The following is a 27,749-nucleotide window of genomic DNA, read 5'->3' on the forward strand; positions in this document are numbered from 1 at the left end:
CCAGCTGACCAAAGCAGAATCCAGCTCTCTTTAGTTTTTATTTCATTAGTTGCACTTACTAATTGGTTTGACACGGACAAAGGATTCGTGAGAATTTGGACATGCAACTGATTATATTCGCCACGGTCCCCGTAAAAAGTGGCAAGTTTGCTAATTGGTATAGCATCAAGTCCAGATACATCACAAGGAGAAATTACGTTGAACTTGTTACGGCTAAAAAACAAATCCATGCAAAGCAATGCTGGTTAACCCACTTCCAGGTCATCCCCATTGAATCCAGCATGGACAATCCGCATGCAAGCATGAATCAGCTTCGATCATCCCCCAGCCCCTGTCCATTTTATCCCCGCACCCCCACGGCACAACACCCCAACTTGGGTCGAGCGCCTCCGGGTCATGCATAAATCATGGATGGAGGGTTCCAAATGAAGGCAGAGCCGGGGGTGAACAACTGGCAAAGGGTTCAGCAAGTGGCAAACTTTCGCTTTTGTTTAGGCTTGTCGTATTTGACTTTGGTTGAGATTTGGAGTCGATAGCCTCGCCACGTCTCTTTAGGCCACTACATCCTCCGGGTTCTGGAGGTGCGGGAAGGACGAGCAAAACGTTTTGCACGCCACAAAAGTCAGCTTAGCTTATTTATTATTTACACGAATGAAACGTGTATGAAACCGACAGAAATGCTACAAGGCGAAGAAAAAAGCAGGAAAAGTCGAAACGGGCAAGAGGGAAAATCCTCCGAGGAGAGCATGAAAATCCCCAAGTATATGTGCGAGTGAGTTTGTGGTGTTGGTGTTATGTGGTTGATTTGATTGCTTTATGCACCCAGTGAGTGGCCGCATGAATTTCAAATGAGTCGTTCATTGGCCCGTTCTCTCGCTATCTTTGTTTTTTTCATGTTCGATACCACACTTTGGTTCTGGACTTCTTGCCCCTGAAAGAGTCCCATAACTCCTTTTTCACACTTATACTCAGACTCAGGCTCAGACTCCTGAAAAATAAGACCAAAAGGTGGAGGGCTTTAAACATTTTGAGGCACGACCACAGTGCAGTCATTATCCTGGCCAAGATGGGGATGGAAACGAGTGTGTGTGCGACGTGGCTGCCACACAACGTGTTGCACACGTCCACGAAAGAGGCAGGAGGTTAAAGTCAGAGGTATGCGTTAGCTGGCTCAGTGTTCCTGTAGACGTAGGTGGGTGTTCCCACAGTAATTTGAAATTCATGCGCTTCGTATGTGGAATAAATTCAAGATTTTGATTTGCTGCTACGTGTGGCAAGCTGTTCTTCCTTGCACTCGCCGCCTTCTCTGCAATTGAAGGTGTGAAATCGCACATGAAGGATAATAAAAGTGAAAAGCGTGAGAGGCTGTCAGACCCTATAAAAACGGCAGGCGAAAGCAGGGGCACCAGCTGCGCCCAGAGTTTTCGAAATAATAAAAATAAATATATTTACGAGTATTCATACATTCAGAGCCCCACGTTGGGCGCCAAAAAGCTGCTAAAGAAAGTACTGCCCCTCTGAATCGTGTTGATGCCGTTCTGTTCAGCGAACTGTTGTGGCATGTTGAGACTCAAGTGTCTAGGCAAGGTTAGGTTTGCGCCAACTAAACTACCAATTACAATTGACGAATGGGACATTAAAAAGGTGACCTACGATTAGATGGAAGTTTGCGCATACATGGGCACAGATCTATAGGGTCCAGACTGAGTGAAAAGCTTAGAAACGTCTTCTGCGACTGGCAAACGTATAGTTGGTTGTCCATCTATAAAATTAAAGTTTATCCGCCACGCATTCCGCCCCTAGGTGCTGTGTTCAGGTTACGCCCCAAAGCAAATCATCACTTAGTGGCTCCCGAGGGCAGGATCAAACGCACACATGGCTATGGAGCCACGCACACATGCACACGCAGACATTCACATACAGCGAAATATGCTGATTACGAGACGACGAAGACGCCATCTGGCGTGGGTGTGTGGGAGTTGGCCAATTCCAATGACTTTACTCTTATTTATGCTGTTCGAAAATCGAAAAGTAATTTATAGCATTTAACGCCTAAAAGCACACTTGCGATTTCAGCAATTTGTTTGGGGGCGAGTCTGAGCCCTAAGAGATGCCAATGATTTCGAGGACCCAGATACTCGTAGAAAACTGCGCAAGAGTCGCAGAAGCACGGCAAGCACATAAACACGCAGGCATGACTTTCATCCTCGTTCCCGCTGTACTCAAGTTTTGAGTTTACTTATGTTGAAATAGGCGCAGCAAAAAATATCCAAAATAAGGAAATACTCACTACAGAATGCCAACGTTATTTGGGACCCTCGAATGCCTAGGATTTTGTATCGGAAGGCGAAGCAAGGACAATGGCTATTTATTTAGCGGACTCCGTATCAAATGTACTTTTGGGCAGCTGAATAAGTGGTATCAAATCTGTATCTGCAGATTTTTGTATGCGGTACGCCCAAAGTGCCAAACGGCTGCTTAGTATCAAAAGGCGGGAGAAGAAAGGAAAAATACATGTCAATGACTTTACAGAAAGCGGAAACTCATAAAGATAAGTGTTGACATGGTTGCCAACATGGCCGTCCTCTTATTCGTCTCCTCACTTTACTTCCTTTCCTCGCTTCTGCTCCTCTAAGTGGCATCTGTCGTCTCGTATTTGTGTCACTCACTCACACTCGCGCACATTTGTGTGTGTAGATGTGTGTGTGGGTATGCGTAAGTCGCATTTTCCTAAGATTTTGTTGTTTTTATATTAAGCCCGAGAAAAAGGAAAAGCTCAAAGAAGATTTTTGACTATGCCAACTTGAATATGCTATCCAGCTGGTTCTGCATTTACGCATTGCATGAAAATCCCAACATCCATACGTATGTCCGTATGTGGGGTTTGAGATTTATTTCCTTGAAATGTTCACCATCTATCCCTATCGGGATGGAACATTTAAGGCTTATATTCCCGCCATTAATTAGGAGTCCGGGAATCTATCGTTGTTATTATTATTACTAAAGCCATGGCTGGCAATTAAATACCCGAAGCGAGACTCTATTGCTATGCATATGCCGTGTATTGAACCACGTTGAATGGACGGAACTGGGGGATCGGGGTCACCACTTGTGGTTCGTTGGCCCGGCTAATTAATGTTATCGCATTTCATGCACCACTTGCTAATAGTTATCGACAAATATTTCACTGTCTGACACCGCCAAAGGCAAAAACAACCGCATTTGGCTTAGATTTCCTTACCATGCCGGCCCCGATCCTTTACTCCTTTTTGCGATCCGGTATTATTTAATTTGCAGGGGAGGCAACCGGAAACCGTTTACAGTTTGTTATGCGGTTCATTGGCTGCAGACCGAGGTTCTGATTTCGTATTCCCGGAACGCTTTATTTACGTAATTTATGGCTAATGTCAAGGCAATTGCCGCTGTTTGATTGATGCGAAAGAGGGGTAAATCATTGATTTACTTGGAATACAACTGGTACAACACGGCCCCCATTCTCAGTCCCTGATTAATCACAGCCCATACAAGGGTCATAAATAGTAAACTGATTGGAAAGTGAGTGGCAAACGTGTAGGCAAACTCAAGACTCGGTGATTTTTTTCAGTGTACGTAGGGGCGGCCTTTCCGTCCGGAACCGGCCCTAATTAAAAGCAGCAAACGAAATGCACATCACAGGCCTGGCCAACTTTTCGAAAACCCAAAAAAATTAAAAAAGTTTAAAAGAAAAGCGGAAGTTGAGAGAGCGAGTTATGGAAAAAAGGTCGGAAATAATTACGCGACCGCGGCATAAGCGAATGAGATTTTGTAGCTCTTTTGAACCGCCGTGCGCGATTTTTTGGCGCACAACAAAGATTTATGCCCCGGCAGAAGATGAAACATAAGTTTGATGCGTCTATAAGTAGCCAGCGCAGCCAGAAGCAAAAGCGGCGAAAGCTAAACAACAACGCTAGGCAAAGTGGCAAGGCAAGGTGGGTGGTGATATAAAGGCGAAAAGTTTATCCATCCACCCCTCGGAATTTGGCTAAAACTTTTCACTCCTGTTGTTCTCGTTGTTGCTGCGGTTGCATGATACGGCAATTTGTGTGGCCGCCACACACACTCCTTGAACTTTCTCGCCCATGAGCTGGAGCAAAAAGAAGGAAACTTGAGTATTTAGCCGTAAGTGGTAATAATTACGACTCCGGATACGAGGCCCACGACCCGGCATAACAGTGGGCGCCACCAAAATGGCCGGCTGGTTTACAGATACGTTCAGCTGCACACAAGTTAATTAAGTTTAATTGGATTAAAATTATACAAAATTATACAGAAGCTCCCTCTGGCTGGACACGGCCCTCGAAATCTCCATAAAGCACAGGCTGCAGGACCACAGGATCGAGATGGCGGGATATCGAGAGGACATAAAATTAAAGTTGCATCAAACTCGTTAAAGCTGAATATACATATGAAATAAAAACATAGTCAAGCCGGCCAGGCTACTAAACAACTACACCGGTACTACACAAGTTGACCTCCAGGGCGACCTGAGAAAATCGCAATCCCCACAATGTACAGTTGCCTCGGGGACGCTAAAACTGACGTTCCATCGCTCCGGCAGGGCACCAAAAAAGTTTCCTAATCAACAGTCGTGACGGGCCCACCACTCCCAGCTGCACTGCTTTATAATGCAAATGGAAAATTCTATTAGGACGAAAGAACGCTTCATTTAATTTACGAGCCAATTTGCCGCCTGTGGAGCAGAGGGGCGCTTTCGCCTCAGGAATGTTGACAAATTCCACAATATGCTTTCTATGGAGCATTTTTTGGCCCGTCCCGGCCTGGCCTGTCACCTAAAACACTCCCCAGTGCACTATTCGGATCTGGAAGAGCTTGCAGTCTGGCGGCGCTGCAAAGTATGCTTTAATTTTATGACACCAGCACAACAGCCTCCTCCAGCCCCAATGCTCTTTATTGAAATATTATGCAACAAAGTTGATGAATTTTGAGCCCGACAAACTTCAGCGGTGCACGGGGACTGCGCACTAAGCGAGTCCCGAGTCTCGGCCAGGATAAGGGGACAGGGGATAGGGGCTGGGGACGCGGACCTGGGGAGTGTGGGCAATGACTCCTGGCCCTTTTATCATTGTATCAGGTGTTCGCCAGGCTCGCTCGCTCGCACACAAAGGGTGGGGGAACGCCAAGACGGCGGGCCGGGAACATAGGGAAAAATATTATAATAGCAATTGAGAATTGCTGATGAGCCCTGCCACCAGGCTGAGGACTCGACTCTGGGTCGCTCACAACGATGTGCACTGGGTGAAACTAGGCTGTTCCTGAAATGAATCCATTTTAAAAATTCAGAAAGACTAGAAATAGAGTTTGGCCTCTAGGAACGTTATAAAATGAAATCACTTTTAGTGTGCTAAGTAGCTTAGCAAATTCCGTACTACATATTGTATTAAGCCGATCAAAAACAATGCAAATTGAAAAGCTACAGCAGACTTTAGCCGAGTTTTTCTTTGTGTGCATAAACCGGAGCTGAAGCTCCTGGTTCTTTGCACAGACTTGATGCCGAGGGAGCATTTTAATTATTCAACATTGTTGACAAAGTTTCCCCTGCCTGCGTGTGAGGGACGGCTGTTGAGCAATATGATTTGCTGCTTGAGCAGTCAAAAGTTGGCTCACAGCGATGAAAAAGCGGCAAAAGGCAAAAATTCGGTCTACAGCAGCAGCAATATGCGGCTGTTGACAGTGGCAGGATGGCAAATTGGTAGTTGCTCATTCTGCTAAAGTCGCCCAAGGCAACGAATAGAGATCGAATGGCCATCAAAGGAGCGCCAAAATCCAGATTTTAACAAGTTTAAAAAGCTGGCATATAGTGAAGGATATTTCGGCTCACTTGCAATGACAATGGAAATTATTGATCTAATTTGGAAATTATCGATTGTGCTACAAAGAGAGGTGAGTCCTTAGGACTACATGTTTTTCTTAACAGCAGTATACCGTATAGTATATAAACAGCTGAGAGCAGGAGCACGCTTTCGTCGAGTGTCTCGACTACTAGATACCCGTTACTTAGCTAAAGGAAATGAGAGAAACTCGATGTTGCAGAAGAGCCCCACTAGATCCCTAGAATCGGTTGATGAACTCTTTCTTTCTGTTACACTCTTTCAAACGAATATAGATTACCCATTTTAATAACAAAATGGGATAAAGTAGCACGGACCTGAAGGACCAAAAAGCCGGAAATGCAAGACTCAGAACCGCAGCAGCTCAGCTCGGCATTGGCGCAACATTTTTGTCGACGCGCCTCAATAATTCTGTTTGCCCATATGGCAACCGGGCAGCGCAGGAGGGGAATAGTGCGTGGTCGACAAAAGAGCTGGCCGGGGCCATGGGCACGGGAAGAGAGGGTCGCGGAACCGCCGCACGCGGGCTGCGGTCGGTGCAAGCATGTTTCGAGTGGCTTTTGCGGCATTAAGGCGGAGACACAGACAGAAAAGTAACACTTCCATGGCAACAAAAGCTGCTGCTAACGTATGGGATACCCAGTATATAAAATATTTTTGGGACCCTGACCTGCGACTCCTATTATCCGTACTCGAGGTGCGATTTCCAAATGTGAGGCCAAGAAGCCGAATTACGCCAATTTCACGAACCGTGCTCCTGCTTTTCACAGTGACCACGGCACGAGAACCAACCGACCATTCACGGCCCATGCGAATTACCATGCAATTGTTTGCCTTTGGCAGCCCCATTCCGTTTCAGTTCAGTCCCGCCAACTGACCAGCGCCCACTGCCCACCATCCACCACCTAACAACACCCACACAGGCCAAAAGTCAAACCGAAGCCAAGCAAATGTGGCAAGGAAGCGAACCGAAATGGGATGGAACGCCGACCGGAAGTGGCAAAAGAGGAGCGAAGAGCCGCACAGGACTCGCAGACTGCCTGGCGTCGTCATCGTCATCGTCGTCGTCATTTTCAAGTGGCGCGGCCATTATCGATTAAAAAAGTTCGGTAGCGTGGCGTACAGCAGGAGGTCAGGTGAACTGTACGCATACACTGAGCGAAGAGCGCAGTCAAAATGTTTTGAAATTATTGTTCGGCTATTCACCAGTTTCATAATTCAATGGGATTCACTTGGAAAGGAGTCTGAGGCAAGCTGTGAAAAAGATAACCCTATGAAATAATTTAAAAAGAAGCGATGGTGCATTCGTGGCACTGCACTTTTTCTGATTAACTGTTGCATAATTTTCGGGCCCGCGGGTTTCCTTTGTGAGCGGCGGCCTGCTAATTGAATTTGCATGACAAATCAGGGCACTCACTCGAATGAATAACGAATTGTGAGTGCGCATATGAACGGGGGTCTGGACTGTGGAATGTAGAATGCGGGCCTGAAAGTTACTTAAAAATGTGTGCGGCCCCAAAGAAGGAGAAACGAGGGGGTCTTCACACAATAGACTTGCATATTTAAGCACGACACTTACATACATATATGTTCCAGCTCCGTTCTCCACCTCCGCCAGCTTTTCGGCAGCATTTCGGCGGCGAGTCGAACAATGAGGCTTTTGTATGCCACAACGCGCTTGCTTTTTTATTCCTGCTGCCCTCACAGAGGAAGACACGCATATGCCACATACGTGGTCCATTGTTTGTATTGAACCCAAGGAGCAAAGGGCTGCGATGGTGGGAAGGGCGGGGCAAGGGGCACCCAGAAAGCCGAGCAGAGAAAGGCAAGCGAGCTCTCGACTGGGGCGTTTTCATTTGCGCTTTAAATCTAAGAATAATAGCCGCCTTGATTACATTCACGCCGCTTTATGACAAGCGGAAAAAATGGCGGGAAACAAAAACAACGAAGGTAGGGAAAAGCACAGTGAAGCGAGTTCTTGGAGTGATGAAATCAAAGATAAAGCATTTCTAGGAATACTTTAGATCGAACTTTAAACAGTTTAGTTTGAATTCAAACCATTCTTGACATTGACACATTCGATAAGTTGGCTAAGAAAAAGCTGGTAAGGCAGTGAAGTTCCTGCCCCACATCAATCAGCTGTGTCAAAATGCAGGATGCAGGATTGCAAAGAAAGTCGAGGAGGCACGACGAGTATACAACCATCGATGGCTGCTTTGCCTCACTGTGCGCCTCACTGTGGGGCTCAAATGAAAAGAAATGAAATTAAGTGGCATGTTGTTGCTCGTTCGCCTCGGCGTGGGAGGATGTGGGAATGTGGCCACGCATGACCAACTTGCAACCACCCTACCACCCAAGGCACCCAAAACAGAACCACCGCACTCAAACAGACGTCGTCTGCCTGCCACTTGAGCCCTTCACTGTAAGCCTGTTAAACATTTCGAGTGTTAATTGTGTGCGAACAACAATAACAGAGGGCATGGGCAGTGGTGTGGCACTGGGATTGCGATTGAAAGGAGGTGAGGTGGTGGGCGAGGCGTGATTGAAGGCTGAATGGCGGATCCTGGTGGCTGGAAGCTAGAGAGGACTGACAGGCCAGCGTGATTGGAGCATGGCATGTTTAAGGTTGCTCCTGCGATATTAACTTGTGTTTTTTATGCCCAACAGGATCTGTGGTTCAAGAGGCACGACAGGATTATGTTATCTCGTTGAAGGACCCTTGCCACCGAGTACGAATATTCCGCACTAGGATTTCGGCAGACTATAGTGACAGTTCTGCCAAAGCACGCTGTATCGAGTCATGCCACCCAGTCACAACTTTCCCCGTATTATATGCATAGCATTAGCCTCGCACAGTGAACTTCAGCAGCCGCATCGAATGGAAATCGCTACGCTTCTACCCCATATCCATATCGCATCCGCTCAGCTTCTAGGCCAGTTCATGTACGATGGCAGCTGTAGTGGAGTCGCTGCAGCTTATCCTCCTTGCCATCGCAGTCAGATGGGGTGATGCCCTTCATCGGGGAATCCCGGTGCAGGAGCAAAACTACGGCTATGTGATGCAGATCTACGGTCCGCAGTTCCTGGCGGCCGGATCGCTGTTCAGTGCCCGTTACGTCTTAACGGTGGCTCACTGTTTCAAGAAGAATACCAAGCCGGAGGAGCTGTCAGTGCGCGCGGGCTACAGGTGGATAGCCTGGGAGTTCAGGGGCAAGCCAGTGGCGGGACTCCTGCGCCACCCGAAGTTTTCGCCCCTATCCCTGCGAAACGACATCGCCGTGCTGAGGGTCAAGGCGGCCGTTTCGCATTCCCACAAGATCAACTACATCGGCCTGTGCTCGCGGCCATTGACCCCTCTTAACACGTTCGCACCGCCGCAAGAGCTTGCAGGCTGGAATTTGATGCATATCACCCATCCCCTTAAATCTATGAGTGTTCAAGTGGAACCCGAGAAAAACTGTCGTCAATGGTTTCCCCAGATCTCGGGCGGCGTGACCTGCGCCTCAGCCACGAAGGGAGAGGGGCTGTGCTATGGGGACTCCGGAGATCCCCTGATCAGCGAAGGAGAAGTATGCGGCCTGGCAATAGCCTTTCGAAAATGCGGAGATAAGCGGTATCCCGCTCTCTTCACGGAGGTTCACTACCATCGCGCCTTTATCGCAAAAGCCGTGCTAACCTTGGACAGGGAAATGCTGAGCAGGTCACGGAGCTGAGACGGGTGAACTAATATTATACTTGTACTTAAAACTACGCCAAAAAGATCACGTAAAACATACCCAATTGCAGCTGAACAAAGTGTGTTTGTGGTTAAAAGACTCACCTGCAAGAGAACAGAAGAAAAATTCAATTATAACCGAGAAAAAGAAAGGGAACAAGAGCAGAATAAATTTTCTTTTTGGTGCAGTATCGCAAGAGAGCTCTTACAATATATACAATACGCATCTGAATATTTTTTGCCATTTAAGGCACCCTTTGTTTGTGCAAAAAAGAAAATTGAACTCTTCATCGAACTTACAGAGTACAGCATCTCACACTTATTGATAAATTCTATCGACTGTCGTATTCTTCTTGGTCCAAACTACTGTTTGCCTCCGAAGGCAAATCAATTTGCGCTCTACATAAAAAATCAACAAAAGGTCCCAAGTCTGAGTAGGTTTGGCAGAGGAATTGGAAGGCGAGTTGGCTGCTTTTGGTAGCTCGAAAATCACGGCACATAACCCATTAACCCGCCGCTCCAGCAATGCAAGTGAGGCAAACGAGGAGGTCGACGATGACGATTTACATACAATTCTCCCGGCGTTTTTCCCTCGCTTTTTCTGTAAGCCTGCCTGCTCAGGAACATTTAATGAATTCATATGTTTAATAAAATCTACACGTGAACATGAATATACAGCGTGGCGGCGGGAAGGGAATGGTGCCGCACAAAAGGACAACCCGAGTCCCACGAATCCTGGTAGTTCCGCAGCACAAAAGTGTGCAACGCAAATGGGAAAGAACGTGGGCGATGCCGAGGGGGGGGAGACATGGCAGCGGATGGAATAGCAGTTTCTTTTTGAATAGTTTGACGATGACAATGACGATGACGACATGTTGACGTCCTGTCGCCTGGGTTCTCTAAAGTTCTCGAGTCTCGAGAATCAAGGGACAAGCGCAGGACTCTGAGCTTCTCGTCCAAATTAAAATCATATTAAATTTGCATATTTCGCAAGTGTCGGAACAAAGTGTGCGAGTCATTGCTATCGGTTATCGGGATAGCGACAGGTGTTGCATAACAGACCACGTCTGGCGGAAACACCCATTTCGAAGCACCCACTCAAAATTCACAATCTCAGTGGGAGCCAGGCGGCACTTTAAATGCAAAAGTGCCAAGAATTAACATTCGAACGTGCCCAGTATGTATTTAGTTTTGGAGGAATTAAAGCGAGCTGTAAAATATGTGCTAGCTAAATAAAATATACAAGGGTCGAAATAGAAAATCTAAAAACGCCCTGAAAGATGTCTTTCGATTGTTTATGTTCATCATCGACGGATTATTCATGGGCACTCGACACGTACCAACCAGGCTACAAGAGTAACTAAGACGACCAAACCATCATTGTGCATAACTTACTCCCACTAAACAAACAGACCTCACATACACAGGCACAAAAGTTTTCGAAAAATTCTCGACCACAAAACTGTCGAAAAGAGCACTTCCAGTGACCCAATCTCTAAAAATAAACAGAAAGAGTCATCCTGACGACCGACAGAGGTGAGGCAATTTGCGAAAACTTGCGTAGGAGGTCCGAAAGTCGGTCAAGTTATTGTCGGAGAAACGGAAAAAGCCCGAGAGAAGTCGTCCAATTGGCAATTGTGATAAATTGTACTTTTTAGCAATTTAAGCCCGAGAAAAACAGAAGCTGACAGAGAATTCTGGATCGCGTCAGCCCCTCATCATAATCAAGGGAAAGGGCCGAAAAGGTTTGACTTTTCTGGCCAAGACTTCCATTCTGAGTTTTCCCATTTCCCTAGCTGTCAGAAATGTAAAACTTTTTCACTAATAATGCCTCAATTGTGCTACATTCCCGGGTACGGGGATAAAAAGGATTGTTCACTCTTTCCCATACCATACCATACCATACTATACCATAAAAAGCCACACCCCCACACATATGAAACACATTACCCTAGTTACTTTTTTTGACTGGCTTTTCCCTATTCCACTCGTATTTTTCGTTCTTTTCGTATCTTGTGTATTAATCCTAATTGAAGGGAAATTCCCTGACGGACACGCACTTTTCTTGGGGTGAGGGTGGCAACCCTTTTTCTCTCTCTCTGTTGTTGTTTGGAAATAGTCTTCTCTGTTCTCGACTACTTTACGTCGCTTTTCTGTGTAGTTTTGGTTTCACTTTCGTAGCTGGAGTTAAAAAGTGAACTAAGGACTTAAGGATATCTCTCGAGAGAGCAAGTGTGGGGGGCCAGCATGAATAGATAAATTCTGGCCGACCTTTCTCTCAGCTTTCCACATCCCCTACATGTGCCTTGCCTTCAATCAAAAAACCGTGGCATACATTCTGGCCTTGACCCCTATCTTATAATTACACTGTCACAGGATGTCCTGCCAGAAATGGCGGTAAAGTAGAAGTGGAGGATGAGGAAAGGGAGCACAAAATGCTCAAATAGACATTTAATGATTCCCCATTGTCATTACATAAAGGTGACTTATAAAAACATTATTTCACACGCAAACAAGGGAGAGGCAAATGGCAGAAAAGAGGGCAAATTGGGGGAAATTCTCGAAGGAAAGACATGCGGGCTGAGCTTATTTGTTGCCACGCAGGCATTTCACGTTGGCTAACGAGCACTTTGGGCATACAATGATCTTATTCCGACGCTGATTGTCCAAAAGAGAAGGCCATATTAAAACCCACACGGAGGCAACTTTTGGTATGCGGGCATGTTTCATTATTTTCAAACATTTGGCTAGGCAGAATAAAATCAGCATTGGTCACACTGGCATTAGCTGGTCACACTCTGGTCACACTCTGGTCACTCTGGACTTGGGGTTTCAAAACCACTGTGATGGTCAATTTAATTTAACTTATGACGATTTTGTACGACACTCCACTTGAAAACCAACCAAATCGATCGCTCGAGTGCTGGCTCTCAGCCGAAAGGACATCGTCCTTATTTTTCAGCCATGACTGTACCCTTGAGAAACCTTTGGCAATCTTTTGCCTGGTTCCACTTGAAAGTTTTTGAACCGAAGAAGTTTGGTTGGACGACCACAAGAGGAGTTTTTGTTTGCCGTTCTGATTGGGATCCATTCGATTAAAGTTGCGCTCTTGCCTATTGCAGGATTACTTGGACCTTCTGTCCTTCGCTTGCATTTTTATCTAATTTTTTGTTTTATTTCAAGCAATATGGCCGCTTCTTAATTGACACCTTGCTTAAATTGACGCACCTAACCTATGATCCCAATTCAACGACCCGCTGGTTTGGCAAACAATGAAATGTCCGCATATTTGGCACCATTACTCAAATTGCCATTATGCACGCGCTTTGCCTTCGCCTCGAATTGAGCCAACCAGTAATCGCGGGGCCCGTTCCCCGATTTGCCACCATTATGGCGGCCACAAATGCGATGCAGTGGAGTTTTCCCCCACAGTTTTTCAAACGGCAATGCGACAATAGCAAGTGAGACAGAGACAGCGAGTGAGCGAGAGCAAAAGAGAGACGCAGAGAGGGGTAGCGAGAGGGAGGGAGCGCAAAGAGGTAACCGCAACCGCATCGAGCACTGCATTTTTCCGCTTTTCCCCTTTGGCACGTGTGTCGAGTTCATTATCGCCTCTACAAAACACACACGCCATTTGGAACCGTGTGGAACTATGTATATGGAGCATTTGCATTGGCATTTTCTATTGCCATTTTCTTTCTCGGTTTTGGGGGCACATTACAATTTAAATTGTTCGCATGCGGCCGGCCAAACTTGTCGCATATTTATTTTATTTATGGGGGAAGTCCCATAAAGCAAAAAGCTTTGCATACATTTCGGGGCAGGAGCAGGGGCGCAGAATACAGGATCCGAAAAGGAAGACCGCACGCTGTGTTTGCGGACTAGGCTCAAGATTTATGGCTTTGCGACAGGCGGAGCAGACAGACCAACAAACGAACAAACGAACCGGAGGGACAGTAGACAGTCGGACGGACAGCCGAAGCAGACAAGGGCAAACAAAAAGCCAAAGAAAACGAAGACAGACAGCCGGAAAAACGGAGTAAGGAAGTTGCAAAAGGGGCGGGAAACCCTTGAAGAACTGCCCGGAACAATGAAACTTCAAGAAAACCACAAAGTTAAGCGACGGGGAACTAGGAGCCTAAACACTCTCTCCACCCAAAAAAAGCGGAGCGTTGATTTTGTGGCTGTGGAAGGAATTCATGGTCCGAGCCTATTTGCCCAATGGGTAGGCCTGTCCATTCTTAAAGCAACTAAAACAACTCCCAACTTAAAGTTAAAGTAAACCCCAAGATTAATCTTCTAATCATTCATATTTTTCATTACCACATCTTAAAGGAGTATGCAGATTTAAGCTCCTCAGCTCACCTTTCTCAACATGTCGTCCAGCGAATCCACGTCCAGGCCGGCGTAGTTGTTGTTGAATTGACTGGAGCAGTTGGAAGAGTTGCTGGTGTATCGCTTCCGTCTGCCCAAGGCGGGCGAGTTGACCAGCGAACTGGGTCCGCTGGAGCCGGCATAGCCCAGCTGGGCGGCGGCCATTAGCGGGTAGAGCGATGGATGGGGCAATTGGTGGGGCAGCGGGTGGCCAGTGGCCAAGTGTCCCACGTGGCCCAAATGATGATGTGAACTGCCGGGGGAGCAACAAACTGCCAGACAGGAGGCCGCCGGACCCGCTCCATTGGCCACCGACGAACCCATTTGGGCACTGCGTACCGCTGCCAAGGGCGAAGGTGGCGCGGTGTGGTGGTGCAGCTGCAGGTGGTGCAGCGGTGATCCATGGTGGTGCAGGTGGTGCTGCAAGTAGGCCGGCGATAAGGATCCGCTGCCCGACGAACATGAGCCCCCAGCTGGACTGGGGGAGTTCTTCTCGAGGGTGGTGTTCGTCGAACTGGAGGATTCGATAATGGTGGTGGTGGTAGTGGTGCTAACGGTGACCTCCATGCTGGTGGTGACAGCACCAGACAAAGTCAACGAGGAGGATCCTCCGCCCGATCCGGAAACGGGACGATCTGCCGCCTCTCGTTGCTTGGGCAAGTGTGGAAGTTTGGTGGACCCAGTGGCATCCATCGGGTCCACTTCGCAATTATCAGCTGGAGTTCGTTGTTCTATATTCATATGAATATTCCTATTCACCGCTGGCGGGTCATGCTGGTCATGCTGGTCACACGAGGCAGCCGTCCATTGCATAGTTTGTGCCACACATTAAACACTCGATAATCGCACTTTAACCTGCTGCTGCAAGTGGCAAAAGAATTGCTGCAGTTGCACTCTCTCTCGTCGCGTCTGGCATGCAAATTTATGTTGCCATCGCCAATTGTTTGTTTTTTAATTGCAGGCTGCATACTCGTAGGCGTCCCCACATGATTAATGGCCCCCAGGGGTTAAGAGTTGGTCAGTGGCGGGCGGGAAAGGGTTAAGGCGCGGGCGGACATTAACCGCAGAAACAGATTGTTGTCATTTGCCATTTGATGGGACTAAATCGAAATCCGAATCGAACGGAAATCGCCATCAAAAGTATAAATAAATTAAATCTGATTCCCGGCACCAGACACGACCGGTCACCACCAGACGAATAAAAAAGAGCCAGAGTTGGTACTTTGTACGGCCAAATCGATTTCGCAATTGGATCTCTGGTGAGTTCCAAATGAAAGTATCGCCCAAGCAGTAGCTTCCTTGCCTTTAGGCTCTAATTAAATGAAAACATTTTGAAATGAGATAACAAAAGAAAACACACAAAAGCAACGATAACAAAAAACTAAATATCTGAACACCAACTGTTATTAAAACCAGCTCATCTGCACAAGTACTTGTGTATGTTTGCGCTGATAAATAAATGATGGGGCATTTAGAATTTCCTCAAAACAAAATCGGTGGACCAACGGCAAGCAACTGGACTCGGAAGCGGAGCAGGACTTCACACACGCTTGACTTGAGCCAGACGTTGGACGCGTTGGCAATTTACAACAAGCAGCAATCAATTCCAGAGCATAAATAACTCAATTTCCAACGCCCCCAACCCCATCGATGGGGCTAATGCTGTCCGGCCATCGATAAATTTTCCGTGAAGGGGGAGTGATGGAGATGGATGGGGGCTCTCCCCCATCGGGAAGGGGGCAGATGGAGCAGAGACAGATTGTGAAGTTCGAATTAAGAGGGGCGCGGCGAAGGGAAGTTGATGGGGGGGGGGTTCCATCTGAAGCTCGGCTAATTAGTGGCTAAACCTATTTCGATTATGCGCCAGACTTTGCCATGATTTAAAGCTGTATTAAGGGGTCCCAGGGCGGACAAACGGTCAGAAAAAGATGTTGGCCATGAAGTTTATTTGCATTAACTTTATTGGGAGCTGTCAGACATTTTGTGCTATATGCTGAAGAAAAATGAAAGCCAGCCAAAAGTACTATGCAAACTTTTAACTTTGACGGTTTCGAAATTTTTCTTTGTGTATCTGGCAGCAGAGATCACATTTTAAGTGAAGTTTGCCGGAGAAATGCGATGCAACAGCATCAGAAGCAACAGCAGCAAAAGAGTCGCCATGTAAGGGCGATTTGGGATGAAGGGAGCGCTGGTTTCCAAGGGGTTTTGGCAGGGTGTCCTGGCCAGGACATGTCCTCAGTGCACAAGTGTGTATGTGTGTGGGCTCTTGTTGCCGGACTACTGGTGTCTGAAGTTTTGTATCGTCCATTTAACAATGTGTGCCACACACACACACACACACAAGCTGCACGATGATGATGATACATACACTGGTCGAAAAGGGGGTATAATACTAGGGAGCAGAGGGAGTCGGAGGCGACCACCAGTGGGCGGCTCATATGGGCCAGTCGCTCCTCCGCTCTGCTTCCAGACATGTGGCAGTTCTTGTAAGGACAAGCCGTTTTGGAATCTATATGGCCAGGCAGGCCATAATTCACTGGAGATAATATACATACATATAGTATGCCCTCTGTGTGCATAAGTGGGTGGCAGACAGGAGGCTTGCAATTGCCCCGGCACACGCACACCAGAACACCTAGGCATTTAATAATGACACGAGCTTGAAATTTAAAGCCTGTGCAACAGAAAAGGTCCTCCAGGCGCCCAAGGCAGGTGGCAAAAGGGGCACTGGCAGTACTGGCCAGCCATTTGATTGAATTTCGGTTCAAGTTCGAATTTCATTTTCTGATTTTTCTATTGAAGCAATCTGGACTTTTGTTCGAATAGTATAATATAAACACGAAATTATATTTCAAATCAGCACATCAGCATGAATGATACGCTCGTAGCGAAAAGTATTAGCATAAAGCGTTTGAAAGCAGTGAACAAATTTGATTAGGTTCAATTACAATTAGATATACATTTCACTCAGATTTCACAAGCGAATAGAACACTGAACGGGAGTAACTTGGGACAGCAACTGAAAGCAGATCTCAGCATATTTACGGGTAAAATCCAATGGCTCCAACCACGAGTAACGAAACCCAATCTGAGTTCCAATTTCACAGCTTCGAAAGGAGAAATTCTGTCACAGGATAGGCCGAACATAATATAAAATAAAAATAATTCAAAATAAACAAACAAGGGTGATGTCGAAATAAGAGACCATTTGATGTTATTCTGTTATTCTTTCCGTCAACATTTTAGATTTGTATGAACCAAACTAGAGAGAATGCAACAATTTTGCAGGTATTTGATTCACTGACCAGCTAATTTGACTGGAAAAAAAAAACAAAAAATCGCAGTGCAACCGATTTAACTTTGCACGCACAGCGGACGACGGAACCCGGAAAGCGGAAGCGAAAGTGCAGGACCTGCGGCACGGACCACGCAACGCGTTACGCAGCCAAAGACAAACTGATTGCCGTGTGCCATGCCACGGATGTATGGATGTGATTTACCGACCTACACAGCCACAACCGCACACACACACTCGCGCTCTGCCGAACAGCTGGCGGGGAATGCGCATGTGTGTGTGTCCGCGCGGGGAGTTCGTTCGCTTGCGAGTGGTAACTTTCGCCAATTTCCCGAGTGGGAAAATCTGTTCGAAGGACCAAGGTCCTTCAGGTGGGACTTTTTCGAACGACGAGCGTGCGTTCTTGGGCAAACATTCGAGCGAAGGAACAGTATCATTGGGGCTGTAAAAATATACAACGAATTAAACCCGATTTATCATTGGGAGTCCACTTAGTACCAGCATAAGTTTGCAACGTAGTTGAATGCTACATGGTATGTAATGCTTTCTGTGGACCACAAACCAACTTCATTTCGAGCGCCAAACAGTCGGGGGCAGAATTTCCCATTATTTCTCGGCGCGAGGACTTTCCCTCTTGCTGTCATGGTGGGTTCGGCGCTTCGGGCCTGCTGACTGCTCCCGCCGCTCAGGAAATACTCCGCGTCGTCAGGAGCTGCCCGCCATCCTGTAGCATACTTTCCTGCTCTGATTGTGTACATTAAAGCCAACAAAAACACACACACACAAGAAAAGGAAGATGGAGCAAAAACGAGGCGGCACTCTCGTTCCCTTAAAGCGGCCAAGAAACCAAGTTGGCCACATGTTTTGGCCGCCTGCGAATTTTAATGACTCCGGCCGAGGGGAACTGCTCGGCTGTTCCACTTCCGCGACCCTCCGGATTTTGCCCGCCCTGCGCGCCTACGCTCCTCGTTCACGGTTCGCGTTGCCAAACATGTTTGCATTTGAATTTTAAATTAAACGTCGTCGTCGTCAGCGAGCGATGATGATGACGACAACATGTCAACATCAAACCAAAGAAAGCCCCCTCACCACCACGGGCGGCGTTTGTGGCAGGGGGCATTAGTTGTCGCTATTGATTTTCGGCTGACCTTTTTTCCGCGGAAAGCGGAATGGCAGAAGGAAATGAATCCCGCCAGGATCGTGGGATGTGGGATTTGGGATCGCCGATGCCGAGCCACAATGCAAATGTGCTGGACTTAATGAAGGCTTATAATTCTATAGATTTAGAAGCAGAATGCTAGCTTTAAGTCAGGACCACAGTCTGCTCCTTAACTGCTGTCAATTTGGGAAATATCCTGCCAGGTAGCAAAAACGCAATCACACGCAGAGAAGCACAGAACAGCAACCGAATGGAATGCAAAAATGCCCTTCGCTTAAAATCTTTTCCTTACAACATTTGTGGCTTCAACTCAGCAGGAAGCCAACTTGTTGAGCAATTAAGTCCGAACGCTTAACATGTCAGGCCCACAAGCTCGATAGATTTGTGTAAACTGAATTCGGTAAGGTAACGACATCCAAAGGCTAAGGATTCAAGCTGCGCACAGACGACTTGGCAAATAAATATTTATGTGTGAATGTTACGAAAAGGCAATGGATGATTCCCCACTCAGTGCTTTCTTTAGTTTGGAGGCAATGCTTAATGAAAGCATTGCAGATGAATCTTGGATCAATCTTGGATTTCGGAGAAGGTGAATTATGGGGCGGAAGTCCAACAAAGGTGCCCCAAAAACACACACATCGCAGACTAATACGATGAGTGAGTGCGGAATGACATCTCGCGACACTTTTGAATTACCCCCCTCAGTTGGCGGCGATTGTTTGGCTTTCATCACATACTGAACATACCCCGCAGGCAGAATGCCTTGGAACCCCAAAATCCACACACACCGTGCTGGCCTTGTTAAGTGAATGTTTGTCGCCTGTTTTGGGGAGGCGATGGGAAGGACAAACTCCTGTTATTGTTGGCCAAAGCCCAACAACAGTGCACAGCAGGAAAAACAGAGGGAACCACTGGCTAAAACCCTTTTTAATCCCATGCACACATACATATATTTTATTGCCCTCTTACCCCTGCTTTTGCGCTCCACAACAATTTCACTACATCCGATTCCCCTGGATACGGCTCCTAATGTGGATCAGCGGAGTATCGAAGTATCCGAGACATCGTAAAACAAACATAGAAGTTATCGGAAAATAGATTTCAAATTTCGATTTATTTATCCATTTGTAAATAGTTCGAGATCAATAGATGATTACTTCGTCAAGCTGCCTTTGACATTTTTTAGTTTTTGGCATCTCTATTGTTTCATTGTCAGCCCGCACTTTGCACTCTTGTCATAAATTTTCCCGTGAACAATCCCCCCTCTTTTGACCGTCTTGCAAATCCGCTTAAAATAATTATTTGGCATTACTTTGAGGGTTCCATTTCATTTGTTGTGCAACCGTGTGTATATATGTACATAAGCCAGAGTTATGCGTTGCACGATAACAAACTTACAAACAATATATGACCAGAGCTTAGCCCAGTATTTTAGCCAAAGGAAGAGAATGAGAGCTGAATAAAAAGACATAAAAAACAGAAAAGCGAGCAAGCATAAATAGTTTCCATATACTCGTACAATTATTTACTACTTCAGGACTTTGAAGAAAAAACTCATAATTCTCTTTTTATACACTCAACTATGTTGTTTTGTATTGCATTGACCTCTCCGGCATTTCGATGCCCATTACCACGGATGTCACTATCCTAGTGGCTTATCCATTTCGATTCATCCTTGCACTTTTATGTCCATCTGCCCGCCGAGCATGTCCCACATTCAAATTGTGACTCTTTTCCCACTCCCTTTTAGTTGCTCGGCATTTGAAGCTTGTTAAATACATATGTACATACCATATATTTATTGTTCATATGTATATACATATCAGAAGCAAAGAGTGGGGAAAATGCTGGAAAATGTTTCCAAGCTAAAATATTTATTTGATTTTTTGTGCCTGCCCCAAATCGCATCCTGACTGCCTAGTCCCTTCACTTTCCGGCCTGTTTTTTCGCATTGTTTCAGCTTTTTGCCTTGTTTTGCTCGTTGATTTCATTGTTGTCGAGGGTGGCACATATTTTGCCTTTTGCATGTTGTTTATGAAAGTCTTTAAAGCCGGAAATAAATTCAAGTTCCATAACTACTCAAAATACGAATCAAAATTCGTTGAAGAAGTCGTTGTTATCACGTTTATAGCTGAGATTAGAGTCCGAAAAGTAAGAGTGCAAAACTGGAATTTCACCACAGAGTTTAAAACAAACGGCAGCGACATTAGAAGGATACATTTTAAGTCCGCCAATCGTGCAGTGCCTTTCCTCATCTGGCAGCATATTTTTCTGCATATTTAAGCCCAGGAACGTTAAAACGTGGCGAAAAGGAACCCAACTATAGTCCTCGCCGTCAGCAGCCTGTAATCTTGGCGGCAATGAGAGCGTATGAGGCATTGTCACGCATAATTAAAATTAAATGCGCTTTTGGGAATAATTCAAATGAATAAACGAGCGTAGCCAACATGTGTGCTGCATACACAAAATGAGTTTGTCGCGACAGCCTTTCCTTCTCCCCCCGCCAAAAAAAGAGCGAAAAGAAATTGCCCCAAACAGAAAAACTTTTTAGAAAGCGATTTCTTGTGCCTTGTCCTCGTCGGCGTCCATGGTGGTCCGCCCCATTCAAGTAATGGGCGTGGCCAGGACAGAAGAGTCGTTCTGGAGGGGAATGCCTCATTTATTAGGCGAATGGTGGCCATTCGTTTTGAGGACCACAGTCGATGTGCGTTTCCATTCGGCCCTATGCACATGACTAGAACACAATTTGAATCTCCAGTCCAGCGCAGGAAAAACTCGACGAAGCCTACCACCCACACTCACACCCACCCACAGACGCATCTCATTTTTTCTTCACTAATTGACGTGGCCCAAAGGGGTTGGGATTCCTCTTCTAATTGCTCAAATAGTTGGACCAAGTTGGACCCCCGTCTTTGAGCCTTTGGGCAGTTCTCTATCGCATCGCATCGATGCCCAATTTATGCCGAGGCACGAAGTTGTCAAAAATTTTAATTAAACACGAAGGCAAAGCATTTGGCATCCTCCTCTGGGGGATCGATAAAAGGGATAAAAAGGATAAGGGCGGGGTAACCCCTTGTCAACGACTCAAAAAGTTCTATAATTTAAGGAATTTACTAAATTCCAAGAGCATCACAAAGGCACGTTCAACAACATTTTCTATCTATTGTATTACTTTGGAAAAAGATTCTATTCAAAAATTCAATATTTTGGATGGGCTTTTGGGTATAACTAAACTAAAAATGGTCACACAGTAAAAACAGTTACCATTTTATGGTCCTTTTTACCAATACTAACCATCCCTATAACTTTCTAACAGATTTTGTGAAATTAATTTTTGGCCAAATTTTCACATTTTTTGTAAGGGGTAACATCATCAAAATTGGCAAAAAAACGACCAAAAATAAAATTCCCATGTTTAAACACAGTTTAATTTGAAATTTAATTACGAGCTCAACGGGATATGGCATTCCAAAATTAGGCAATTATTTTTAAAGTTGTGGCAAAAAATGATTATTTGATGAGCGAAATTCGGAAAAACGGCTTTTGCCAAAAATCTAATACCTACAAGCGGAATTTTCTTCATAACTTCGGTAAAAATTGTCATATAGATGAAAGAATACCTTTTTTGAGAAGCTATTTACCAGTGCTAACAATCACTTTCACTTTTTGAAGGATTTGGGGAAATTAATTTTTGGGTCATATTTCGCCTTTTTTTCAACATCATGAAAATTTTCAAAAAAAATTATCAAAAAAAAATTCAAATTTGTGAACACAGATCCATTGGGAATTTTAATACGAGCTCATCGAGGTATGGCATTCCATATTTCGACCATTATTTTGAATGTTCTGATATAAAAACGTATTATTTTGTAACAAAAAGACGCATGTGTACTTTTTTATACGTTTCGAGCAAACTATTTCTATATATTATAATATATATTTTATCTACACAATGTAGGCTAATTACACAAGTGCCATGTGACGCGAAAACGACGGAACCACTTAAATTCATTTCCGTTGTACCAATTGTATCGGATTTTCTCGTTGTGTACGTATATGTATGCTCCGATATAACTGAAACTGAGACTGAAATATCTGCCGGATGTTTCATTGTTCCCAGGAAGTGCCACCATCCTGACAGTTGCCGTCCATTTGCATCGGTGCTTGTATCTGCGTGGTGGGTGAGAGGTGGGAGGTGCGTTCCACATGGATCGACAATGGGAGCCAACTTTTGTCAGCGTTTCTCATTTGCGGGAGCTTTAAAAAAGAGCAGGTTCCTTGACTTCCCCTGGCAGTTTGCCACCAACAATTTTATGTCGGAGGAAATGCCTCTCTACTTTATGATCTCCAATCATTAGGTCCTGAACACCAACGCTTTCTTTTTTGTTTGTTTTTATACAATTTTCCTTAACAAGAGTATAACCAACTTCGATCTGCGCGTTTAGGGTTGACTACTTTTTGCGATTTTGCATTTGGCAACCGAAATTGAAATGGATGACAAGGCGACCGGTCATTTCCCTCTAAGCGCCGCTTTCAACGCGTTAACGCGCTTCGCAAACACGCCGAAACAGTGACAGGGGGGGGGATGCTGGGGGCTAGGGGGCGTGGCACGTCGGGCAAACAGTGGCAGCTTATGGCGGCACTCTAATGTGGGCACTTTTGGCGTTCGTGTTTGCCGTTTGACGGCCATCCAATGTGCAATCATGGCCAGCGGCTCACGCAGATTTATGGCCGCCATGGCCGTTTTCCCAGCGGAAGAGCAAACCCCTTTCTCGGGAGCCCCGGAAATTGGCAAACAAAAATGCATAGCAAAGTGAGCAGAGAAAGCCACAAATGCGGAAGTGGGATATAGCCACTTAATGCGATCGAGTGACTGACTGAAAGGCCTTGAACCACTTCCAAATCAAGTTCTCGCTGCTTGGCCAATGGCAAACGGAACGATTGTTTTGATATTATTGTATTACTTACAACTTTCAATTGTTAAATAGGTCTAAAATCAATACGTATATACGTCACTTTCCATGCCCGAAAATTGGCAAGGAGCGCTTTCCATCTCGGCGTCCCTCACGACGCCCCTCCCTCCCTTCGAGCAAAGTTTATTTGCCAATATTTGTTAAGCTGAAATTTGGCAACAGTGCCGGTTGGCCCAGACCCTTATTGGCCTTTCACTTCGAGCCATTTGTTTACTTCGGCCGCTTGTTGTTGGTGTCCGATGGCTTGGTAATAAACTTGAATTTTATTGTCCAACAAGAATGTTGCAATATGCTTGGCCATAATTTCAACGTCCTGCACATTGTTGCCAAAGTCGGAGGACCTTCTCCTCTCCTCTCTTCTATTCTCTATCCAGTTCTCGTTCTCCTGTCCAGCTGAAATTTTGTGGTTTGAGCTTAACGTCTCTTCTGATAACGCTTCTCCTTGTTTTTGGCTCTTCTTTCTGCATCCTGGCTCCTGAAGAAGGAGCCGACTTTGAGCTTTACATTACGCAGCCAAGGAGATGCCAAAAGAACAAGAAGCCAAAACTTCATCTTTGCCGCACCGAAAATTTGCATTTTACAAGCTCGAACAGTAAACATTTTAATGACCCGTTTCAAATGATTTTTATCAAAAGACGGACTCATTGCTTACTATGTATATTTATTGGTTAACTCATCATTATTCTCCGCTTAGGCTGAGAAGTGGGCCAACTATTTTGGAATACACCAGATTTTTTCGAGAACCGAAGATCTTAGGAATACTTCCGCTCTTCAGGCCCAAAAAAGGTCAACTTGGAATTGGGAGATGGAGCGAAAGATATTTAAAGGCGCTTGCTTTGGCATTTTTGATGCGCGGAAGTCGAGAAAGGAGTCGAAAGGCAGGAGAGTTGTGTCCGGACCATTGCAAGTTTAGTGCAACTTATTTAAAATTTATGATGCACTTGAATTGCAGCTGGCAAAAAGTTGAAAAGTCAACCAAAAAGGGAGGAGGACAAAGAAAGAAGCCGAAGCTCGGGCGACCAAGCAAAATTTCAAATGGGAAATGGCAACTGGCAAATGGCAAATGCATAAAACAGGAATGAAATATTCATAGCGCACTTTTTGCCATACTTTGCCATATTTGGTAAATTTTTTTGTTGACCTTTTGCTGCTGTTTCGAATGCTCGGAGTCCGGCAATTAAATATTGAAGAGCCAAACAGAATTATTTTAATAATAACAATCGAGTATACATTTTGGCTCCCAAATGGTGCATAGCCCATGCTCGAATTTGTGTGTTTTGAATTGGAAGTTCATTGATCGCTGTTAAGCTATTGGATGAAACTTAATGTTTTGCTGAACTGAGGGTTTTGTGTCAATGGAGAAGGAATCTAATGACAGACAAAACACCCTGATTTAACCCTATGATGCCACCGCAAGATGCGGAGGTCACGAGAATAGCGTTTCCTGCATTATTCATGGACCAACAATCATTCAAGCAAACGGTTATGTCGGGCTGAGAGGAAAGCAATACTTCACCCCAACTGCGCATTTCCAGGAGAGTTAGTTCACATCTGACTAATACATAACACATAATTCATATAGTTTTCGCATCAGTCGAGCAGACGGCTCTTGGCCAAATGCCTAATGACTTAATTAGGCTAATAATGAGCAAGGACCACGAGCTGCTGGGTTTCCCTCTTCCGCATCAACATGTGCCGGGAAAACAGCTGCACTATCTCTAGGAAAGCGGGTGGAAAATGTTCTGGCCACTCGATGAAAGCTCCGATGTGTGTGTGTGCGGATGGTAATTGCGAGGGTCGTCGTAAAAATGTTTTAGCCGTGGCTCTCTCATAAATCATAATTAAGCAGAAGATGTGAGAGTGTCACCTCCCCAGCCCCTCGGTAATTAATGTTCGTGTGTGTCTGTGTTGCTTTTTACTTATTAACTCATTTGGGCTAATCATTAGACATCCCCAGCGACCCACTTTGGGGCTGTTTGGCCCTCGACATCTCGACATCCCGAAATCGCGCTACCCCATTTCTGTTTACTCACCTTTTCTCGCAGCATGTCGCGTATACGACCCGCCTGATTCTTGGACCTGTGCAGCTCCAGTTGCAGCTCCAGACACCGCTCCTGCCAATTGATCTGTTGAGAAGGAAAGGAAGCGATGTCATTTAGGCTACAACAGAGGGCTGAGCTGAAACAATGGGTGTCGACATAGACGAGCACATGCTCAAATGTGCTAACTTGAGCACTTTACGCAATCGGAATCAGCACAATTGGTTATTCAAACTCACCTGCGGCAACGCCTGGCCATAGTTGTTCACCTGGTGAACGTCCAGATGTTCGGTGAGCGTAGAAAAGTGCGGCCATGGAGCATCCGGCGCATCGAGAGCTGCCAGCACGGGATTCACGGTGGACTGAACCGTCGTGGTAGTCGAGTTCCGAGCCTGCGCATCCTTCGACTGCTGGTCCGCCTTCACCTGATTCGGCTTGGCCGGAATAGGCGGTGGGCGTGGTGCTCGACGGGGCAAGAGCCTGGGACTATTCGGTGTGGATGCAGGGAGTCCAGTGGCTCCACTTGCTGCTGCAGTTCCGCCGGCAGTGAAACGTCCCTGAGCCAGTGGTATTTGGCCACTGAAGGAGGTGGCTCTCTTGGCCAAAAGCGGAGATCCCTGCTGCGATTGTGATCCACGTGCCGCGCCCAATTGGGTCGGCAGCGAGGGCGGCTGGCTGTGCTGTTGCAGGTGGTGGACTTGGTGGTGGTAAAAGGGCGAGGGAAAGGTGTGCAGGTAGCCGCTGCCGGCAACTTCCTGCGGCCGTAGCAAATAGTTATGGGCGTGGCTGTAGTATTGCAATGAGTTAAGAGGGCTGGCCACACCCAGAGAAGGCGTGGCCCGCCCTGATGTCGAGGCAGAGGCACTGGCCGAAGGCGATGGCGATGACGAGGCTGATCTCCTTCGGATCTCCGCAGACGACTGTTGCGGCTCCGGCTGTAGCTGCGAGTGCGGATGCTGCTGCGGATGCAGCTGCTCCTGGGCACGCAAGTGCTGCTGCTGCTGAAGGTTGGTTAGCGTATCGAAGATTTGCGATAGGCGACCCAAAGGCACTTCGTCAGACATTGACGCGGTGTGGCTGGAAGTGCAGATGGTAAATTATGGTTTTATTAGTGGTTTTGCATTCGATTCTGCATAGATAAATAGACGAAGTCCAACGTATAGCACTGGCTTCCATCCCATGCCGAATGCGTTTGAAATTTTCCAGATCAAGTGTGCCTGGAGTCGGAATGTCATATCCATTGCTACCCCCTTTTGTTCAGTTGTTCCACAGACACCTTCCTACACAAACCTTTGGAATCCTACGTTAGTTTCCCAATTTTTCTCAAATTTTCTCTTATTTTTGTAAGTTCAATTATGATATCTAAAAAAGTACCATCCCCCAGACAATGGCAAATCCCAAATCGAGCGGTGGCAATAAGTCCAAGGGAAAAGGACACCAGCACCGGCAGTCGCAGCAAAATTCGCATCAGCAGCAGCAGCAGCCGCAGCAGACGCAGATGCAAACCCAGCTAACACCTGCACCGGTGGCAGCTACCAATTTGAACCCACCCACCGCCACGCCGCTGGCCTCGCATCCGTCGGAGGACACTCTGGCCTTGGCCGCAGCCGTGGCCGCTTCGATTCCAGCTGCCCCCCTTGCTCGACCCCTGCCCGATCGCCGTACAACCACGCCGACAGTGGTGACCCCGACCGGTAACAGTTCGTCGGAGACCCGCAATGCCGCTGAAAATCTGGCCACCTCGCGAACCGCATCGGCGGCAGTCGGCGCCTCTGAGAACAGACGCGGCATCTTACAGCGGCTCTTCGGATGGGGCTCGTGATGGGTTCCCCTTCTCGCCAACAAAATCCCCCAGCAAACCGTGCACTTGATCGAAGTTGTATCCTTTAGATTCTTCAACCGATAATACCATGAAATCGAAAATTCTTAATTCAAATAAAAATGTATACACATTTTAAATTATTACAAAACCAATAAGTAAACATACGGATTACAGCTCTTGTGGGGCCAAACCTCTTATTTAATTACACAGAGCTCCCTTTTTGATCGCAACAAAATTGATAACCGAATACTAGTGCCCGTTCCAAACATTGCACAAACAATGGCGCGCTATCCATCAACCCGCCAATCTGGCAATCGGTTTGGGCATTACCAGATCCCAGTCAACATTTACACCTATCTACGTGCCCAAGCGAGGAAATCAATGCGAGAGCAGATGAAAAAGTGAGGGAAAATCGATGGAGCAGAACGAGAACGAGTGACACCGGCAGACGGAAAAGTGGAAAGTGGGCACTGGACACTGGACA

At 46.2% G+C, this 27,749-nt stretch overlaps 3 protein-coding genes across 14 annotated transcripts in view; 2 read left to right on the forward strand and 1 right to left on the reverse strand.

Annotated features, from left to right (window-relative positions):
- Positions 1–27,749, reverse strand: part of LOC6615908 (uncharacterized protein CG43867) — an 83,958-nt gene that overhangs the window by 44,465 nt on the left and 11,744 nt on the right. For 4 of the 11 annotated variants that reach the window (XM_032725035.1, XM_032725027.1, XM_032725032.1 and 1 more), the window contains exons 2-3: positions 25,683–26,520; positions 25,438–25,530 (exon numbers count right to left, since the gene is read on the reverse strand). In XM_032725035.1, coding sequence (XP_032580926.1) covers positions 25,438–25,530; positions 25,683–26,507 — 918 coding nt within the window. In that variant the 5' untranslated portion in view covers positions 26,508–26,520. Of the gene's footprint in view, positions 1–13,968; positions 14,809–25,437; positions 25,531–25,682; positions 26,521–27,749 lie in introns of those variants that run through there. The other 7 variants (XM_032725028.1, XM_032725033.1, XM_032725031.1 and 4 more) reach the window with 3 other exon arrangements.
- On the forward strand, positions 7,963–10,288 carry LOC6615913 (seminase). The gene has a single exon (XM_032725046.1). The coding sequence runs from the start codon at positions 8,837–8,839 to the stop codon at positions 9,599–9,601; it is 765 nt and encodes a 254-aa protein (XP_032580937.1). The 5' UTR covers positions 7,963–8,836; the 3' UTR covers positions 9,602–10,288.
- On the forward strand, positions 26,710–27,377 carry LOC116802040 (protein hunchback). 2 transcript variants are annotated; one of them, XM_032725047.1, is made up of 2 exons: positions 26,710–26,747; positions 26,828–27,375. In XM_032725047.1, the coding sequence occupies exon 2, from the start codon at positions 26,831–26,833 to the stop codon at positions 27,263–27,265; it is 435 nt and encodes a 144-aa protein (XP_032580938.1). In that variant the 5' UTR covers positions 26,710–26,747; positions 26,828–26,830; the 3' UTR covers positions 27,266–27,375. The 2 variants fall into 2 exon arrangements, with proteins under 2 accessions (XP_032580938.1, XP_032580939.1); XM_032725048.1 differs by having other exon boundaries at positions 26,720–26,747; positions 26,815–27,377.

Source organism: Drosophila sechellia, chromosome X, assembly GCF_004382195.2.
Source record: "Drosophila sechellia strain sech25 chromosome X, ASM438219v1, whole genome shotgun sequence".
Taxonomy (NCBI): Eukaryota; Metazoa; Arthropoda; class Insecta; order Diptera; family Drosophilidae; genus Drosophila; species Drosophila sechellia.